The 21,022-nt window shown below is 42.8% G+C and overlaps 2 protein-coding genes across 3 annotated transcripts in view; one reads left to right on the plus strand and one right to left on the minus strand.

Annotated features, from left to right (window-relative positions):
- The first annotated feature begins 1,447 nt into the window (after positions 1-1,447).
- On the plus strand, positions 1,448-15,779 carry LOC136569016 (beta-1,4-galactosyltransferase 3-like). Its single transcript, XM_066569287.1, has 6 exons — positions 1,448-1,933; positions 8,690-8,925; positions 10,473-10,663; positions 11,290-11,412; positions 14,095-14,199; positions 15,122-15,779. The coding sequence occupies exons 1-6, from the start codon at positions 1,693-1,695 to the stop codon at positions 15,261-15,263; spliced, it is 1,038 nt and encodes a 345-aa protein (XP_066425384.1). The 5' UTR covers positions 1,448-1,692; the 3' UTR covers positions 15,264-15,779.
- A 924-nt stretch (positions 15,780-16,703) lies between these two features.
- The window catches only part of B4GALT4 (beta-1,4-galactosyltransferase 4), a 28,007-nt gene continuing 23,688 nt past the window's right edge, over positions 16,704-21,022 (minus strand). For both annotated transcript variants that reach the window (XM_066572111.1, XM_066572112.1), the window contains exons 5-7: positions 20,246-20,368; positions 17,768-17,872; positions 16,704-17,334 (exon numbers count right to left, since the gene is read on the minus strand). In XM_066572111.1, coding sequence (XP_066428208.1) covers positions 17,193-17,334; positions 17,768-17,872; positions 20,246-20,368 — 370 coding nt within the window. In that variant the 3' untranslated portion in view covers positions 16,704-17,192. The remainder of the gene's footprint in view (positions 17,335-17,767; positions 17,873-20,245; positions 20,369-21,022) is intronic.

The raw sequence follows: 21,022 nt of genomic DNA on the forward strand, positions 1-21,022 counted from the left end.
TTTCAGTAAAGCAAGACTTTGCCCGGGGAAAAGAAAAGTACTCTACATTTTTTATTTAAAAACCCAATTAAGTTAAAATTAAATGTGAAATTATGACAATTTGCATCCAGGCCTTAAGCAATCCGCTTTAATTGAATAATGGCCTGTTCTGCTCAGGAGAATGACTGAGATCAAGTTTCCCATAGATGTGTCTCATACATCTCAGTCCAACTCTAAAGCCAGAGTACTTCCAACTCCTCATAAAAGTGATATCACTCTCTCCCCCATCTTCTTGCTATGCCATCCCATTTGGAAGGCAAACAGCAGCACACAGAATCACAGAACAGGTGAGACTGGAAGGGACCACTGGTGACCATCTGGTCCAACCCTCTCACTCAAGCAGGGTCCCTAGAGTACGTTCCTCAGGACTGTGTCCAGACAGCTTTAGAATCTCCCCCGGGAAAGAGGCTGGCAGTCTGTCTGGGCAGCCTGTCCAGTGCTCAGTGCTGTGCCTGGTCTGGGCCAGCACTCATGGGCTGGCTGCCGGGCCAGTGGCCATGCCTTGGAGCGGGATGCGGAACTCAGGGAGTCTGATGCTGAGCTCAGGGAGCCTGCTCCCCCTCACAGATTTCCTTCTAACCCTCTCCCCACTGCAAACACGGCTAACGCCAACTCTTCTTTGAAGCCGTGTAGGAATTTAATGTCTGTAAAATGTCTTTTCCTATCCTGCATTTAAGCAAAAGCAGGCACATGAGAGCACAAAAATGACTGACAGCACAATCTAAGCCCCATCTTTTTTTTTTTTTTTAATCAGCCAGAGAAGAGAGGCATAAAAGCTGAAATTTTTCAGGGCAGCATGGCCATGGCAGGAGGCCTCTCGCAGCGGCCAGTTGCTGTGGTCCCTTTAGGCACTGGCTGAGGTGTATCCATTCCACAGAATCACCAAATCAAATCAGTTTAGAAAAGACTTCTGAGTCTTTTCTATAGTCCAGCCTATGACCGAACACGACCATGGCAACTAGCCCATGGCACGGAGGGCCACGCCCGGTCTTTCCTTACACACCTCCAGGGACGGAGACTCCACCACCTCCCTGGGCAGTCAATTGCAATGTCTAAATTTCCATTCATCTCTCCCTGACCAGTTTAATAGCCAACTTAAAGTGGAGACAGCAGTCGGGTTTTCACCGACGAGACGACACGGGGGGCAGTTCAGCAGCCACCCCATCCTTCTCCCTCCTCGCCCACAGCGGCGGTCGCTGAGGGAGGGGGAGATGACTACATCTCCCAGCATGCCAGGCGGCAGCACCGCCCAGCCGCGGCCCTCCCTGCCCCGCCCTGCATTCTGGGAGCTGTAGTCTCGCCGGAAGGCGGGCGGGGGAGGGCGGGCGCTGCGCCTGTGCCACAGCGAGCCCGTGCCGCTGCCCCGGGGCTCCGAGCGGGCTGGCTCTGGCTCGGCCGGCTCCTCCCTTCCTCCAGCCCACCGGGCTCAGCTCGCCCCGGGAAGGGGAGGTCTGGCTCTCGGCGTCCTGATGAAGCCCAGCTAGGGGAGCACGCTGTCGCCTCAGAAAGTTGGAGGAGAAGAAGGAGGGGGAGGAGGAGGAGGAGGAGGAGGAGGAGGTCTGCCCAGCGATGTAGCCCAGAGCGTGGAACGGCAGCCCCTGGAAGGCACTTCAGCTCCTCGCCGCCCTGATCCTGGAGCATGGGCTAAAAACTATGTTCCTCTCCCGTATGGAAAATCATTGTTTCCTGCTGTTTGTGTTTGTCTTCCAAGCAATATTTATCCTGATCCTCTACCGAGGCGGACCTTCGCGTGTGTTCCGCGGGTTTGCAGAGTCGCCTCAGGTGGTGGTGGATTACTCGAAGCCCCACGATGTGTACACAAACCTCAGCTTGTTCACCCGGGCTCCCAATGAAGACACCATGCCCTACTGCTCAGCGCAGTCCCCAGTCCTGGGTAGGTATGAACCTCGAAAAACCATGGAAAGGTGGTTTGAAAGAACCTCCTTCATAACCCTGAACGTGTCATAAATGTAAGTTGTATCTTCTTCAAACTTTGAAACAGGTGTGCTGATGTACTTACACTGACAAAATTCTCTCCTCTTAACAACTTGTGTTGTTTTTATTGCTTGTGCGAGGAAAAGTATTTTACTGGCTTACAAATTTCCAATACTGAGAATTTGGTTACACAGATGTCAAGATTGTAGAGCAAGAGTGAAAACAGTGCATGGTGATAATATCAAGTTAGTAATGCTTTTTTGGTTTTTTTTCTTGGCAGTCTGTGTAAAATGACCCAACAATTCAGAAACTGCATAATATTGACCTCTGACTTTAACTCCTGGATTCTTTGTCTTAGCCTTATATCAAATCTATAGTTCAATATAAATTGATTAAGTTGACTTCAAATCAGCTTAAGGAGGATGTATGAGGATGGCACCTTGCTCTTCATGGTGATCTTCTAGTCTATGACTGTTACACATCCTTTAGGCTTAGAAACTTCTGTGTTAGACTTAAAAGTCTGGTCAGAGGTTAATTTGTATTCACAGTAGGGCCAAACCAGAGCTGATCTAAGAAGCAGCATTCATCCAGTTGTTGCAGTACTAAAGCAGTTGAGAAATTTTTAGTCAGTACAAAGTGAAACCAGGTGTATAAAGTGGATGTGTTTCTAGTAGAGTGGTGGTGCTGCTCAGGCAATAGTGAATCCCTTTGACTCAGCCAGCCATGAATGGATTCAGTTCCATCAGCATGCACTTAGAGCTGGTTTGGGGCCATCACCTTCTTAGAGTACTGTGTAGTAAGTTACTCTTGTCAAGTTTGTCCATAGTGCACAGGCTTCTGCATGTCCAAATGTTGTCTACACCTAGCCCCTAGCCTTGGACTGCTGTTCTAGGAAAGCTGATCACTGCACATGGAGCCCATTAGGAGCAAATGGTTGGCCGTGGTTCACGTGGAAGTTCTGTGGGAAGCCATTGCTCTTGTGTCAAGTTGCTTACTTAGGTTGGGGAGCTCTGCTGGGACCCTTTGGATGAGCCTGCTCAGGCTGCATTCTTTGTAATGATGCTTGCTCTTTTGAGATGTTTCCTTCCTTCCTCTGTTGCTTGCAGTTAAATTAAGTACACACAGTATGTATGATAGCTTTGGGTGTGTGTTTCAGCATTTCCCTCAGAAATAGCTCTACTAACTCCTGAAATCCTGGTAGCACAGAGCCTTTTTGCACAGGTGCTGGGTGTCATGGTCTCAGTGCACTGCAGCCCATTCAGTTCTGGGAAGCTACAATTCCTTGTTTCAGGCTGAATTGTTTTATTTGAAAAAGCACAGCAGAAACATGACTGCACCTAACTTGTGTCCGCTACTGATGAAAATCCTCTCTCCTAAGAGTCAAATGAGACAGCTTTAGTGTCAAAAAGAAAGAACCAAACAATTCTGCAGCTTGCCTGCAAACCATCAGATAAGTAAAAGTAGTGACGTATATGGAGGAGGCGGATGCAGAGTAAAATTACTCTAATCTGTGCTCTTAGAGCTGGGAAATCTTTGTAAGAACTCCTCTTCTGCCCGTCACTGAGAGTGCTAAGAAGAGGGGATGGTCCTGCAGGTGGTACTTCAGAGCTAAAATGGAAACATGATGTTAGTCACAGACAGAAACAACAGCAAGTTGTCTGGGAGAAAAAAAAAGCCAACCATGAGGCAAAGTAACTGTGTAAGTTTTGCTGTATAAAAATACTGAGCTGAGCATATGAACCATTGTTGAAGTGAAACACAAGTAATTTGGAGCACTGATACAAATTCAGCTTAAGGTCTCTGCTACTGCTTAACTTTTACTCAGCAGTATTTCCCTGTAAATATAGGATGTAAATTATTCCTTCTATCACTGCATGCCAGCCTCTTCTGGGTGTTTTGCTTTTTTCTTAGCTGAGAAGCATGCTATTTTGTGAGGGAGTTGTCCCTTGTTTTATACGTGATGGAGCATATGAATTGAGATATAAATACTTTATAAATGTCTTGAATAGTTGTTGCCATCATCTCTCATGAGACTGATGCTTCTTGGAAGCATTATATTGCAGAGAGCAATGCCTTTTAATATTAATTTCATAAACTCTATTAAATGAGATTTCAAATCAATTCTTGAGGACTCAGCCTCCTGCTCAGAGCTGGTAATAAGTCACTGTGCCCACTCTAAAGTGTGTTAAAGTACCTGGAAGGATTCCAAATGGCTTAAATGGTTTCTGCATCAGGGCTTTTATGAAGTGCAGCACTTTTTCCATTTATATATGTAGTAGATCATTTTGATAACTATTTGAATGTTGATCAGCTTGCAGCTCATCTGTCTGTTTCCTGTCTCCTGAATCTGCAGCAACTTGGTTCTTCCAGGGCTGTGAAGAAAGAATTAAAGTGTAATTGCTAATCATCTCTGCCTTAGAGGAATTAGACTCCTGCTGACTAGTGATGCTTTTAAGTACCTAGTGGTGTGCACTGAACGTTTTGTGACCAACAACTTGAAAAGCATTGCAGGTATTCAGTGTCTTCACTAATATAGTGAATAAATTACTTGAGTTCCCTCAGAGGTTAAAGTTTCTACACAAATAATCCATTGCCTGTTTCTTCCTCTTCTATTTTTAGAAAAAGTGAAGTGCTTATATGCCAGGGTTATACTTTGTTAAACATAACTAAATAGCTTTTAAATTCAAAATCTGACTTTCTCACATTGCATACAAGATGTCTTGCTTCAGTTCATCTTTTCCTCTCATGAGGAAAAAGTTTGGTGCTGGAAGATTTGTCTTTATTGTATTATTTCTGGTTTGGTTTAAAGGGGTACCTTCCTTCGTACATGGTACATGCTGAACAAGTCGGTTTGGCCCTCAAGGACTTTAATAGTTGAAAGTTCTGTCTGTAAGTTTGCTGGTTATAATTTGCTCATGCTGTGGAAGGATCTTTTCCAAGCCCTTCTTATAGTAGTTACTGCCTTTCACTCCCATCTGTCATAACCTTTTCATGAGCAGGACCATCTGTTGTATTAAGTAGCTCCTGCTATGTTTTCTAATGCTGCCAGAGTTTCTTCTCTTGGATTGAAAGAGAAATAAAAAAGTGATAACACTGAGATTTATTTTCAGGTGCCATTGAGGCAGCCTTGTATTCTATCATTAGCAACTGATGCTTAAATGAAAGCTGTTGGTCTCATTTTTTATTTCTTTTCCCAAGCGCTGGTAGAATTACACAAATATGACTCTGGTAATGTTATGTGTGGTGCTGCAGTATCTGAGTGCAGCATTCACCCATGCTACTGTTCCTGTTTGTTCATCTTGTGTAAGTTCTGGTTATTCTGATTGGGCTTGGTAATGACAGCTGCATACTCTGAGTTCAGAAGTCCTGGAGTTACTTTCATAAGGTGGGATAGATATGGTCAAAGTCAATGGGTCTCCTCATAGGTAAATATGTTGCCCAGGGAGTGAAGCAAGCAGGGAGTGTGCTGTCAGTGGCACCAGCTGACAGCACAGGGATTTGTGAGACCTAACTGTACACTGAAGTTTCATATTCATTAAACACCCTCTGTGTGATGGTGCAGGCACAGAAACATCTTTGGAACCATGGAAAAATTTGCCATGGAAAAATTGCTTGGACAATTCGGAGTGTTGATTCTGTGCCCTGCCTCAACAGGGATCCTGTGCTTCCTAGTATGTGTAAGATAGTTTTTTCCTCCTTTTCCAAGGCTGTGCTTTGGCAGTTTTATTTATCCCTCTTTGGTCCAGCATGCAAGTGCTCTGTTCACATTTGGGATTTAATTGGATTAGATTGCATTAGCCTTTTGTTAGTTGGACGGCAGGGAGACGTGAGAGCCAGGATGTAGCTTGTAGCCAAGGAGTGTAGGGCAGCCAGAGGTTTTGGGGATGTAAGTCACACTGAATTTTTTTTCCTTCCCTTGGCATATTCCAGATTGAGTTTCTGAGCTGATTTGTTTGATGTGTGGAGCCAGGCAGCATAGGAGAACACAATATCTTGAAAACCCTGGAAAATGCAAATGTTACACTCCTGAATGGTATGCTTGGGTATGGAAGGAGAGAACAGGAGTGAAGCTGTTCACAGTATCCTACTCATACCCTTACATCCAAATTAAGATCTCATTTTTTCTGGAATTTAAAGATTGTTGCTGCAGAATCTTACTCTGCAATACAAAGTCCCAATTGTTTTATAGAAAACAAAACCCTGCCTTTGTGGGAGAATAAAGGGGTTAATTCCCCTACTTATTTTTCTTTAGAGCAATAATCTATAGTTGAAATCCCTGAATATAATACTTCTTTAGCAAGCTCCACTTGTCATCAAATCAGTGGTTAATGGTGCCTTAGGTTGAAAGATCTGATAATCAGCAAGTGCATTAATCTAAACAGCAACATAAACTACAGGTTGATAACATTGTTGGACTGAAATGTGGGAGTCTTAACAGTGGAAAGGGAAACTGCATGCACAGAGGTAGGAAATACATCATGAAATGTTCACTGGAGATGTGACCTAGGTTCATAGCCCACACAATGATGCTCTGAAGAACCACTCTTCTGTTTTGGGTACAAATATATGGCAATGTACTCTGCTTTCCTGCTGCGGGTAATGCAGTGAAAATCAAATTCTCCTGTATTTTAAATAGTTGGAGAAGGACTGAAAAGTGATGTTTAAGAGTCAGCTATTGCAAAATCTTGCTGACAAGCAAAAGTCAGGCTATCTTTTTAAAAACAAACCAACAAACAGAAACCAATTAACAAAACCCACGCAGCAGGATTCTGACCAGACATTTTTGACAGCATGAGAAATGGGATCAGTGGCTCTTCAGACTGACCTTCAGGAAATGCCATTTGTGTGTTCCTTGAGGAAGGAGAGGAGACACTTAGCAAATACAGGTTTGCCCATCAGAAATGTCAGGTGTACCAACTTCCTCATAGTAGCAGTGTTCCCTGGTTCAGAATGGACACTTAGAATTTTATGGCAAATTTAGTCCTTAAGTCTTGTTACTGCTCTAAAAATCCTGCAACCAACCAAAACCAATGAATCAACCAAACTCCAAAACCCCAAACCCCCAAAACCAGTGGAGGGATGTTACTTCTTTCTGTGTTAGTTAAACAGGATGTGGGTGTGGGCAGGCTCAATTTTTTGTTTGTTTTTGTTAGAATTGTAGCACAGATTTGAATATAGGATGGACTGAAAGAAGCATATGCTGGACTCACTTGCTTATTTAGTCTTAAAACACACCTGTACCTTCTCCTGCTCAAATGAAAGTTCCTAAACACCAGGCTTAAATATTTGCTTTCTCTCTCTCATGCTTCATTATCAGAAGGTTTTTGAGAGAATTATTTATTTCAGTGTTTAAGAGGGAGTCTCACTTAGAAGGTACTGAAAACCTGATTTAGGACAGCCATAGTGTTAATTATCAGCTTGGAAAGAAAAGAAAATCTTGTTTATGGCTATTAAAAAAAAAAAAAACACCACCAACTACAAACTTGCCTTGCAGACTTTTGGTGAAAAAAAAACATTTTGCCTTTGGTAACATGGCCTGCAAAGAATTTTTTAATAGAACTGTCATTTGAAATTGCCAGCTTCTAATTATGATTTGGGTGAAAGATTTTTCCTAGTTCATTTAAGCATTGGATGGTAATCTTGTTCTGCATCTGTGTATTATTTTCTTAAAAGTTCACAGTTGTAGAAAACCATTAAGACACACTGATTTGTGTATAAATACAAGTCTTCTGCTACTTCTGGAAGTTTTTCTCAGTACCCAGGAGGACAGACATTTAGACAATTGTAGAATTTGTTTATTTATATTGTAACAATGAGGTTTGTGTTAAAATGGGTATTGACACTTTATATGGATTCTTTTTCACTTATGACTTGTCAGGATTTTTCCATCTGAAGAATTCATGTAAAAATGCAGATTTTTTTTAAATTAGGCAAAAACTCTTGAAGATATCCAGTATATTTTGTATTTTAAAATGAGGTGCTGAGTAGAACAACAACCATGTATAGTTTCTTTTGCTATCCTGTGCCTGTTCCTGAAAATATAACATCTTTCTTCTGTCTCAGTTCTGTCATCTGCTTCTCCCAGATTTTGAAGTACTGCCTGCTTATCAAAGTGTAGAAAATGAAATAATATAGCAAATTCAGCTATTGTGGCATGTGATTGTAACATCAAATTGAACTTGAAATGCTTTCAAAGGTAGACCTGACATTTTCTAAAGCATTTCTATTCATCCAGGCTTCAAACTGTTTCTCCCTTGACCTGCTGAATATCCACTTGCACATCTTTGTCCTTGAATCTCTTCAGAAAGAGGCTTAGAGAAATTTTCCAAATGGGTAGCAAAAGCAGATGTGTCTGTTCATCTTGAATAATTTTCTACGCTGTTTCTTTCAGTGAATCCATTTACTCAAGGATCTCATCTAAGCAACACAAGGCTGTAGTAGCAGGCAGTCCCAGGGAGAAGCAGCTGTGCAGCAGCCCAGTGAGACTTGCTGGCCGTGCCAGGGCTCGGGGTGCCTGGCAGGTAGTTTGTCCTCCTAGTGCTGAGCTGGCCAGCAGGCAGCAGTGAAATTTATCACAGAGCCACATCTGCATGGGTCTTGTTAACTCTTCTCTGCTGGAGCTGCTGTCTGAAGGAGCAAACATGGGTGGCTGGTCTGAAAAAAGATGGAGAAACATCACTGATCTTACTTATTCTTTTTCTGTCTCTCCTTACAGTTGGTCCATTAACCATCACCTTCAAGGTGCTCCCTAGTGAAAGGATGATCATAAAAAGAAATCCTTTTGTTCAGTCTGGTGGCCACTACAAGCCACCTCACTGCTTTCCCCGCTACAAATCCGCCATCCTTGTGGCCTACAGGAACCAGGAGAAGTGCCTCCACCATCTTCTCTACTACATCCATCCCTTCCTGCAGCGCCAGCAGCTCAGCTACACTATCTACCTGATCCAACAGGTAACTCCAAGTCAGATCTGCCTGCTGGGAAGCTCAGCTACACCACTTAAGGGCTGGGTTCTGAAGAAGAAATGTAACTCTTCTGATGTGGAAATACTGTTTTATGCATGGGCTGAGAGGAGGTCAGATAGCTGTCCTGCCTCCATGACTGCTAATGATTGAAATACTGTACCACTTTTAATTGGTTCTGTTGTGGTTTTGTTTTTTTTTTCCTGGGGGTATAAATTTGTCACTAAGTGGTTGTGCTGGTTTGAAAGTAAACCAGCGGGAGTAATGAACCCCCAGACAATCACCTTGAGAAAGATTTCAGATTGGAATTACAACTTAATAGAAAGATTACAATAAATACATTAATACAAAAACATTGGCTTAAAGTGAGAGCCTGTCCCCCTGTTGGTCAGGATGGTGGTCACAGCCTGATTAAGTGATGGCTGCAGTGTTGAAAACGGTGGTCCTATAGAAGGTCTGTTCCTCCTCTGGTTCCCTCGAGCAGTGATGGTGTCCCAAATCCCCAAATTGAGATTCTATGTGGTCAGGTTCAGGTGGTACCTCCCAGGGCAGGGACTTTCACAATGGAATGATGTAGTCCTATGAGGGACAGAATATTTTTGGAGTCCTTGGTGGTTGTTGCCAGGTGTTCTGCTGGTTCCATTGGGTTCACGATGGCCCCTTAGCAGAGACCCTTCAGGATGGCTGCTTCACCGGAGAGAGGTACCACAGCTGAGTGTGAAGAGAAAGAAACACTATCCTGCCTCACAGGGCTGCCTCTTTTTCCCTTATGTAACACCCAGCTGTAGCCTGAGGGGTGGCTGTGCACTGGGCAGCTGCTGCAAACAACCCTTCTTTAAGAGTTTGTCCAAAAATGATGTAGAGGAAAGTAGAATACAGTTTGGTTACACCCCACAGTAGCACTTTCGTTTTGTAACCCAGGACAGTTGTAACTTTTGTTTTCCTCTTTTTGAGATTTGCATGTGGTTTGTCTGTAGCTTCAGTGTGACTACTAAGCAAAACGTGGAGACTGAATGCTGAAGTGGAGCTGGATATTTTTAGTCTGTGTCAAATACATATATGTGGCTTGGCAGGGTAGTCTGTGCAGGTCTAGCAGCATTTTGTACCTGACATGGACTGGTGTTGCAAAAGATCAGTGGCAAGGGAGCAAGTTTTGGATTCATCAGTTAAAACCAATAGTTTATTGGGAGGGCAAAGAAGCTTTTTTGTTTGACCAAGATCTTTTTCTGATTTGTAAGTTTTAGTAAACAGTAGTCAGGGCAAAAGTGTTGCTGTACAAATGTTTACCTGAGGATTGGCTTATGGATGGATCTCTTGAAAGGTGCCAAGAGTGTAAGGGCCCCGACACAGCAAAGCTGACAATTGTTAAGAATGTTGTGAAGAGGGTGGGTGACATTTTCAAAGCTGGAAGCATGGAATTTGCAGCCAGTATTGATTCATTCATTTGAATAAGGCTTTTTGGATAAAATAAATTTTAACTGAGCTATCTAACAACATCTGTGTGGTTTTGGTGAAGAAATGTAGGTTTTCTTTTCCAGGTAGGGACTGGTTCATTTAACCGAGCAAAGCTGCTTAATGTTGGTGTCCGGGAAGCCATGAAGGATGAAGAGTGGGACTGCCTTGTCCTGCATGATATTGACCTGGTACCTGAGAATGATTATAACCTGTACATTTGTGATGAATATTATCCCAAGCACATGGCCAGTGCCATGGATAAGTTTCAGTACACGTAAGTGCCTCCATTTGCTTTCTGTGGATATATTCCAGTTGGTTCACTTCCTGTTAGAAAGTATGGGTGGGAACAGTCAAAGACACAACCTTTATGAGGTTTTCTGTGTGTTAGTTTTGCAGCAGTTACTTCCTAGAAAAGGATATTTTTGACCCAAGCATGCAGTCTTGAATGTTTCCTTGCCTGTAGTTCCCTGTTCCACAGTTAGCTCAGCTTGGCAAATGACTGGCAGGTTTCTGTTTGACTTTCCTTCAAGAAAAGAAATGTAAGATGGGAATATTGGATCAGGTGGAATATGATGTGGTAGGATACAGGTACTTTAAACTCATCCAAGATAGAGTTTTGAAACCAGCTTTACTTTGGTCAGTTTTGGGGGGAGGTGTTGGGAAACAATGAGGGGAATGGAACATGATGGGAATTACACTGGGTTTACTGTTTTGGGGTTTGGCATTGTCATGAGAGTGCCTGCAAGTATGCAATTAATGTATGTGTGACTTGGATCACACTGTTAATTGTGGAGGACAGGCATTAGCCTTCAATAGTGAACTCTGGTTTTTGGTGGCTGAGTTTTTTAGGAGGTTTTTTTGGAGGGTGGTGTTTGTTTGCCTGTTTGTTTTCTCTTTTAGTCTGCCATACAAGTCCTTTTTTGGAGGCGTGTCTGCTCTGACTCCAGAACATTACATGAAGATGAATGGGTTTCCCAACACCTACTGGGGCGATGGTGGTGAAAATGATGACATTGCTACAAGGTACCAATGCACAGGACAGGCTTGAAATGGATCTCAGCTGGCAAGTGAAGCACAGCAGCACCCTAGGAAAGGAACCAACAACATTGTTCCTTAATGTGCTTGCAGTACCATTATAATCCCAAATGCTGTTGGTATTGGGAATGCTTAATGTCAGAAAATGGCTAGAACCTATGAATCCAATCACTATGTGCTGGGAAAATGAAGCTTTCTCATTTCTTGGGAGCAGAATGTTATTTCACATCCTTGTGCCTTCAGTGCAAGGGGTTATAACTACTTGTAGCTGACAAGTGCCTCCACTGATGTTGACAGCCCCAAGGGAGGGAAGGAATCTGCAAGCTTGAGGAATAAGAAGGTGCTCAGCTAATTCTCAGACAGTTGGGAATTTAAGTTGAGTGCATTTAGGCTGCTCCAAGTGTTACCTAATCACTGATACCTGGGATTAAGGAGCACAAGGAATTCTATCTTTTGTCTGCAGTGCTGGGTGATGGAGGAGCCTGTGTACCAGTGTGAGTCAGTGACAGCAAGAGTTGATGGTTTTTCTTGTACTTTGGTTGCCATGGCAGCAGCATTCTATAGATGAGTTTAGTTCCAGGTGCTCTGCCTAATGTGAATTCAAGTACAGAATCATGGCTGCAGCTTCTTTATTCAGCTTTGGAATTGCACTGTGCACCTTTATGATCCAGCACTGAGGCAGGCTCATGGGGAGTTTATAAAACTAAACTGACCGTGGAAGCCTTTGTTATTTTTGTCTTGTATAACGTGACAAGTTACAGGATTGGGTTTTTTTTTTCAAAGCAGTATTCATCTGGGAATTGAAAGCCAAATTTTCTGGTATAGAATTCCTCCTTTGCCTTTCAAAGAAAGCCAACTAAAAGGTTGTATGGTTGTTTAGAGAGTCAGCATTTATGAAAGGAATAGAATGCCTGGAAAATAGATCTTTATATCAAGTACTACAATGCTGGGTCTATTCAGCTGCTCTTAGTATAGCTTAGGCATCTAATTTGGTTTTTGGTAGCCAGGGTAGAGTCATGCCAGTTATGCATAGGAGTGCACTTCTTTGAAGAGAATCCTGGAAGGCAAGTGAATTATATAGCTCCCGGAATAGCCCTTTCTGGAAGGGAATTAGAGCCTGTGTTTTCAGAGAAAACTTACACTAATGATTGGCAATGTTTTGGCCCAGAGATTCATGGGTGCTGTGGACAATGCCTGTTAATGATTTATTCACATTCTGAAGTCTCAGCCTGCAGAAGTTAGGAATGAATGTTCTTCAGTGACCAGCTGGGATCTGGATTTTGGGAGGTGCTCAAGCACTTCTTACCATGTAGCAAAAAAATTAATTAATCTTTTTTTTTCACATTTCAATGTCCAGCTTTAAAAAATTCTGTGCAAAGATGATTTTTTTTTCTGTGATATTGCTTATTAAAAAGCAGAGTTAATGAAAAAAACTGCCAGCTGCTACTCATGGTCGCCAGACTGCAGTGCTCTCTAATCCAAGTTGTAGCAAATACCAGAAGAAAACGCTATTCTAATTGGAGCCACTCATGTGTTAACATTTTCAACTACAGGAAAGTCTCTTGGACTCTTCTTAACAGTAAATGAATGTATTAACAATTCAGTTTTAGTCTTATTTGCAATGCAAAAAAATGTAACAGCAAAGCTAGTTTAGTGTTCTTGCTTTTTTGTCTCTTTATGGTTGAATGTACCATAAGCTTATGTTCAGAAAACAAGAAACTGTCTAAAACTCCATGTGAAATAATGGAACTATAACACTGTCAGTGAAGTGTAATAGTCATCTGATGGCTCTAGCCTAACAAATATTTTCAATTCTGTAGCCTTTCAGCTTCATAACATTCCTGCTGTATCAGATCCCAATGGAACGCAGTCAAATGCTGCAAACATGCCAGTTAGATAACCTCAACTGAGCAAACATTCATTCTTACATTCACAGGAATTTTCTCTGCCTAAGGGCTGTCCTGTGATAACAGAGGTTTGGTAACCCTAGCACTATTGAAGGCACTTTTTTTTTGGCAAAGTAACATAGGTGCTATCAGCAGTGGGCTGTGAGTTGCTTGAAAGTCACCCAAAATGCCGGGCTTAGAAGCTCTGTTCTGGAATTCTGAGCCTTCAGTTCATCTTCTCTTATCTAACTGTACTGCAGCTGAGTTTACATATGTTTGTCTGGTGCCTGGATTTATCCCTAATCTTTTATGAACCAGTCTGATCAGGCCATCTGAATGAATGGCACTTCTCAAAGAACAGAGAGGCTTAATCTGGTTTTGAAACTGAGGACTGGCTTCCTTTCAGAAACTGCAAGTTTGAGGTCTTTTTTTTTTCTTTTCCCTTAAAGTTTAGGTGATGGACCTCTAGGCAGCAAAAGCTTCGCTCTTAGCAGGAAGTAGAATAATGCTCATTTGTCAGACTCAGGGGAACTGTTCTTGAATGCTCTGTATGTTGTAGTTCATTCCCTGCTTGCTCTAATCCCCTTGTGCCCTGTCAAAGTGCACTGCAGCTGGGAGCTTTCTAGCCCAAGCCTGGCCTAGAGCCTGCTAGAGAAGGTCATGTGGCCCTGTGCTGCTTCTGCACTTTGTTTTTATTGCATTGGCACTGAAAATCATCTCTGACCATAAGCCTGGAAGTGGCATCTCTATGCTCAAGCAAACACTTTTGTATGTTGTTTTACAGGATTCACTTGGCAGGAATGAAAATAGTCCGGACATCCCCTCACCTTGGCCGCTACCGAGTGATGGACTACAATGAAGAGACAGAGATCCCAGATCCTTGGAGGAGGTACCTGGTGGGGCTGGGGGCTACTCTGGGCCTTGGGGCAGCTTGGCTCTTGCTGTCATCTTCCCCAGCACTGGCTACATATGCCTCATGCCACTGCTGCTTTTTCTGCTTTAGGAAGGCTATTTAAAAGCAGCCCCCAGTCAGTTTCAACTGAATCATTCAGCTCCTGTCTTCACATTTGAAGGGTTTCTCCTAGTTTCCTGCCTTTTCTTCCTATTGTGAAGGACACATGCCAGCTAGGGAGCTAACACATAGATTTAAACATTAAATTATACAGGGAGTAAAATTTAAAGAAAAAAATACTGCCTGTCTTATAAATTGGGAGATTTCAGTTTAAAGGGGCACTGTGTTACAAGTTCCCAATATTAAAAGCTTGCTGTTCAGTCTGTGTGGAGTTACAACGTGCCATTAAAATAGTGGAAAGCAATATTCTAGTTTGAAGACATGAGAAAGGTGCTATGAGAGACTTTATCAAAGACTGTTTTATATAGAAGAGCTGGAGGAGGGTGTTGGGTCAAGTGTGGTGGAGGCTTCTCATACCGGCAGTGCAGATCTCTCTGTATAATCTCAAAACTCAGGTTTCCATAACAACCCTGTCAAAAACCTACCTACAGCAGCCTGTGTACACCGTGGCTGCAAACTTCTGCCTTGCACTCCCAGGTCTCTCTAAGCTGCTGACAGCTTCTTGGTTTTCGGAGACTCTTGCTGCCACCTCGCTGGTCTCCCTCTCTGATCAGGATCCAGTCCCAGTTGTCATCCTTCTTTGGAATACTCAGTGTGAACTCACTCTAATCTGTTCAGTCTGTATTGTGGGAAGAATTGGCTCAGGGCTTTTTTGCCCTCTGGAAGATTCTTTCTTCTGCAGCTTCAGCTGCAAATGTTACCTTCTTTCTTCTAACTGCAGGTCTTCTTCCTTCCTCAGGCCTCCTTCCCAACACAACACCAGAAAAACATGGAAAGCTGACGGAATGAATACATTACAGTTCAGGCTCCTTTCCAGAACCAAGCATCCTCTTTATACCAAGATCACTGTGGACATTGGATATGTTCCCCCATTTTCTTAAGAGACTGAAAACAAAAGCAGAGGTTGGGTGCCAGAGGGGCATTCAGCCAATCTCTCCCATTTTCCTGTGGCAACTGCCCCACATGAGATTAACCCTTTTGCCTTCCACTTTTCTTCAAACTGTTTCAGATTTAGAAGAGGCTCCAGAAACAGGATATGACAGCTACTAAACAGTCAGTGGCTTACTGTAAAAATAGTCCAAGTCACTGTAAAACTGACTCCTGAGCCATGTCTGTGACAGTAAGCCAATCCAAGCTTTCTGGAACCTTTGTTCAGTAGCTGGATAGCTCTGTCCTCCTGTGTACTTAAGTGTTAATTGGGATGCAAGCCATTCTGTCAGATTGGCCTCTGACAGGTTGTATTTTGAGAAGGTGTTGAAGCCATTTACAGTTCTATAAATATCTTTTGTGAATTTGAGTAAAATAAATGGAGTTATGTGTTTGGCTTAAGAGTTTTGTAGAATACTGAATAAGAGTGTAATAAAAGAGAAAGTTTCCCTGAAACCCGACAAACCAGAGTTTAAATCCCTGATTATTTTTTTTTTCTGACCTGAACCACCACCGTTGCAATAGCTTTATTGTAACTGCAAGTAATGCAGACTGAGTGGGACCTGAGGCTGTCACCTAGTCTAACCTCCTGCTCAGAGCAGGGAAATTAATCTACTACTACAGCTGTTGCTCAGACATTATGTATCATTCAGGGCTGAGCTGTCCTCAATATAAAATACTTGTGAGAAATTAAATACTAGTTTTTCCTTGAGGTCAAACATGTCAACAGTGGAGCTGAGACCCTGGCAGGAAAGCATTTGTACTTACCTGACTGTGAGACTGACACAGTCAGCCCAAACCTTTGCCCTTGCTGTAAACTAACTTTCTCTGCCAACTCAGTCTGTAGCACTGCCTGCCAGGTCCAGTTATTTTGAGAGTGTGACACAGGGTATTTTGGCTTGTTACTTGAAGATACAAAACCTCCTTCATTACTGAAAAGCTGCATCCATGCCACTATACTTACAAACATTTAGTTTCACTCTTCTCCACAACTGGAATAATGTCCTAAAAGAAACTGTCCCAAGCCTGCCTTCACATCAACAAGTAAAGACAGTTAAATACAATGCAGTAAGTCCAGTGCTGTAATCAAGACTTCTGACCAAATCCAGCAGCACAGTGGAACAGCTGGTTATCCACAGCCTTGCACCTGTTTCTTAAGCAAGACTCACAGATGACAATGGCCTGGGTCCACTCTGCTAACAGTGTGGCTATAGCATTAAAATATGTGGAGTGGAATTTCTCCCCCTCCAACAGAGCTGGCCACTGCCTTTTCTTCCCCATCCCTGGAGAGTAACAGGGATCCTGCTGCAGAATGAGACTGATCACTGCCACAGGACATGGCAGCAGTCCCTCAGCAGGGGACACTGTGGTGTGAAGGACGAGACACTCTGGAGTTCAGTGGACTGCATTTATTGAGAAATTTGTAACATCTCCTTACCCATTACCATTACTGCTCTTCTCACATGTAAGCAGTTTTTCCTTAGGCCAGAAAAAATTAACTTTTCTCATCAAGTTTGTAGTTCTTCAAGAATTATTGTGCTTTTAATGAGACCAAAAATAACTTTAGAAAGAGTAGCAAAACCAAATTTTTTTTCAGGGACTTGGTTCAAGTCCTTGGACCAGCCCAAACAAGGACACATTTTCTAATGTCCCAGCAAAAAGTGCATAGAAGAACACGAGGACCTGTCCCTTGGGTCAGTCCGTAACTCCAGTCCTCACAGAAGGAAACTCTCAACCACCCAATGAGATGCTGTGAAGGAGCACTTTACTTGCTCCTATGCTACTGAAGGACTCTTCCAAGCAGGTGCTGGAAGTCATCTGCTCTAACAGCAGCCACAAAGGAGATCTGTTGCCATTTCCTATAACCTGGGAGGTGCTGGCCCCTATGAGACCTTGGGCTGCACACTGAAGTCCACCGTGATGTTGATGTACAGTGGGTTGTGTTCCACAGAGAGCAGTTGATAGGAACAGGAATTCAGCCCGTCTGTCTTCCATGTTCTAGAGACCTGGCGGAGAAGCTTCATCCTGAGGATAAAGAGGAGAAAAACCTTCACTGACATGCACAGAAGTCTTGAGCTTTTTCCCCAATGGCAGTAAATTTGGAAGCAAAGCTACTGCTACTTTTTATTTACTAGAAATACAAAGTTGTTCCTGTTTTCAACACAATCTCATATGGGGAGAAAAATCCTTTGGCTCAATCTCTGAAATCATGCTTTAATCATACCTATGGAAGTGTAATTTTGGAAGTTTCTATGGAACACCACCCAGTCAGTTCTAGGAAGATCTCACATAGAGAAAACAGCTGCCAGCTGTGAACAGTGTTGTCACAGGGGTGTCCCTCAGAGCCTCTGGGTACCACAAGAAGCCTGTTTGGCCTGGAGCAAAGAACTTGTCCCCTGGGTGCCTGGCTCAGCCACAGACCATGACAATGCAAGGCAGAAACCTATTCCTGACCCACCTCTCTCGATTCTCCTCATTACCATGGTCACGGTTGTGGAAGATCATCGTGTACCTGGCCACATCAGCAGGCGGCCTCACCACTTTCATCTTCTGCATCTCAACCCTGCAAGAAGCAATAAGAAGTGTTGTGAGGAAGAAGACACCTGTAAGCCAGCTGTTAACGAAAAAAACCCAACAGCTGGAGACTTCATCTTTTGTAGATGCTGTGGAAGCAAATACAGAGTGGTAAGAGCTAATCTGCATCTCTTCCACAACCCATTTTGCCAGAGAAATGAGGCTCAGAGTTACATTCCTGGAGAACAGGTCTAGGGGGGTGACAGATACACCTTTCTTTTGAACAGAAGCAGGTAACTACTTCCAGTAGAGATGTAGAGCTTTAAGCACACATTATAAAACATAGTACATTTATATCTATATTGACTGGACTACTCTGCACTGCCCTGTAGCAAGTTTCCACAGTTCTGCAACAAGCTCATCTTAACTCCTGCAATAAAACCCTTATACTTGATAGTTCTCCAAAAATAAATTAAAAGCTTGTTTTCTTTTTTAGTAGCTGTCAGACAGCTGCAAAACTTATATTTGTTCACATTAAGCAAATTTCTCTGAGAACAATGCCAGAAGCAATGAGCCCCTATGCACAGATTTAAATATCTGACATCAGGCACTTAAGTTGGATCTTCTGACCTTACACATGTCTGTGGAGCACAGCTTTGCCCTGACAGCAGAAAGAAAGAAACTTTATGACAAGGGAATTAAGGAATAGTCCATCTTTTTGCTAGTCACTCATCAGCTGAAAGAAAAATAGGAAACCAAGATTTGAAAAAACTGAGCCCCTTACAGATTTCCATGACTTTGTAGCAGTAAATTATCAAACAACTACAACAAATGATCTGAAGAATCTCTGTGATACACGCTTTAGGAGGGGGCCCAAAAGAAACCATCACCTTTGTTCCAGAGGCAGATCAGCAGAATGTGAGAGTCCCTGGCCCCGAGTTCTGAGAGCACCGAAGGGATGCTGCCATCTGCTGACTTCCCTCGGGAAGGTTCCAAGGATCTCTGCACAAGAGCCCACCAGACAGCAAGCTTGCCATTACCTACCCCTGCAAACTCGGTCACCAGGCCAGCCCAAGGCTTGTGCCTACAAGCAAAGTCCGGCTGCAGAGCACACACTGGGTCGGGACTTGGTTTCCCCACCAAGACCTCAAGAGCTGCAAAGTTACAAAGTGCCACACAAAAAAAATCACTTGTTTCCAACCCCTTGCAAACATCATAGAGACCCACAGTAAATCCTGCTGTCCTGCTGCTTCTCTACTGCCCAAGGGAATATCTGAAAGAACTATTACCCATGGGAAGCCAGGGAATAAAATAGCACCAAGCCACCCCCTGAACTATAAAAGTCAGCTCCCAGGAGGTCACAGAGAAGTTGGTGCATCTAGCCAGGAGTAAGAAAGAAAAAATAGTTGTGGTTAAGGGACAGAAACCCATGCCTGCAGCAGACCTTTCCAATTTCTTCAGGTAGAGCTGACCAATCTGCTGAACTGACACCGAGCAACACTTTTCATTTGCAAGTTCCTAACTTGTAACATACTTAATCCCCTCTATATTTCCATAACATCACCAGGGATATAAATTTTATGTCCCCGAAATGTTTGCATATTTAAGCAACTGAAAAGGATAAGAACTTAAAAATGCCAGAGTATAAACCGAGTTACAAACTGATAGGCTCTGCCAGCAGAGCTTGTAGAGTTGTGGGTTCTTATCTGCTGTTTGCTTGTGGTTTTTTCTCCATTTACTAATAGCAGTGCAGGAATAGAGGTATATTCCTAGGCAAAGAGCAAAAGTTCAACATAAAAGTTTGGTAGACTTCTTTGTCCCACTAAACTTCTCCAGCCAACAGGTTTCTCCTACGTTGACAGGCACATCTGCAAAATGAGTTTTCACAAGAGCAAAGGGCATATGCGTGTATATGTAGCCTTTCTAAAATTCAAGTTATTTTCTATCTTCACTATAATCAACACTACACAAATACAAACTAAGCCCTACTTGGATTAAATCCAGTAGTCAATGAATGCAAAACACCCAGTCCTACCAAAACACTCCCACATTCTAGCAAAGCACTGGAACTCCATACATTTGTGCATCTCTGGCAAACCACGCTCCAGACTTCAATTATAACTGATTTCCAAGCAAGAATACAAATACTGTGTGTCTGAGACAAAACCAAACCAGACCAACCAAATAACTTAACCCACACCCAGCCAAAAGTGCTGTGAGGAAGAGGATTAGGCATTGGACATACCTAACCCTTACAAAGAGGAAACTGCTGACAGAACTGCATCTTGGACTTCACATCTCCACTGCAATACTGTTCAATGCTGTTCTGAATGAAGGCACCTGGGGTGTTTTGCTCCTGGAGGCTTAGTGCAAAGTTGGGCCAATTTTTAAAATTTCTTAAAACTAGTTCCTCATTGTTTACCTGATTCGAAGGTCATCATCTTCTCCACCCCAACCCCAGTAGTTGTTAGAGAATCCATTCACTTTGGAAAACTGATCTCTTGTAAGAGCAGTTACACCTCCAAAATATCCCCGGTACCGTAACCTAGACATACAAGAAGAGAGAATGAAAAATTAAAAGTCAAATTCTATCAACAGTGAAAAAACATCATGCTGATAACTCCAGATCTAGACTTGTCTTTCACAGAGTTAAGGGTGCATAGATCCTTAAAAGCTGGTTCCGTTCTCTTCCTCTCTTCACAAAAAGATGGTGATTTGCTTTAGGCCAGAAAAAATTACCTCTCCAACTGAGAGAACAAAGTCTTACTCAGAAGCTTCTTCTCTCTTTACACAATTCCCCTGCCAGCCAAGCAGGTACTTCATTCCAGGGACTCTCAGGTATAGAACAGCAACACAGCTATGCACTAATATAGTGGAAGCTCTGCAATAACAACAGTGAGCCATTGATTATCTTAGAGTTTAATCTGAAAAACTTGGAAAGAAATCAGCTCACAGGCAAGGGCACACGTGCTACTGTGCCATAAAAACTCCAAGGTAAGGTACAGTGCAAGTTACTTAGTAACCCAATGCAATGCAGCTCAGCTCTAAAGGAGATTAATTTCTAACTTTTACCTTCCTCATCCTGAAAAACACATCTACTTTTACAAGATGTTTACATATCATGTTTACTTGCCTTCTTAAGCCATTCTGCTAATTGCTTTCTATGATGCCCTCTGTCTTGGCTCTTAAGGTAACATTA

This window comes from Molothrus aeneus, chromosome 2 (assembly GCF_037042795.1).
Source record: "Molothrus aeneus isolate 106 chromosome 2, BPBGC_Maene_1.0, whole genome shotgun sequence".
In the NCBI taxonomy this organism is placed as follows: Eukaryota; Metazoa; Chordata; class Aves; order Passeriformes; family Icteridae; genus Molothrus; species Molothrus aeneus.

Bases quoted from the DNA above. Each gene is read 5' to 3' on its own strand.
- LOC136569016 (XM_066569287.1), top strand. From the start codon at position 1,693: ATGTTCCTCTCCCGTATGGAAAATCATTGTTTCCTGCTGTTTGTGTTT. The intron at 11,413-14,094 runs GTACCAATGCAC...GTTGTTTTACAG, and splicing joins AATGATGACATTGCTACAAG to GATTCACTTGGCAGGAATGA. The intron at 14,200-15,121 runs GTACCTGGTGGG...TTCCTTCCTCAG, and splicing joins ATCCCAGATCCTTGGAGGAG to GCCTCCTTCCCAACACAACA.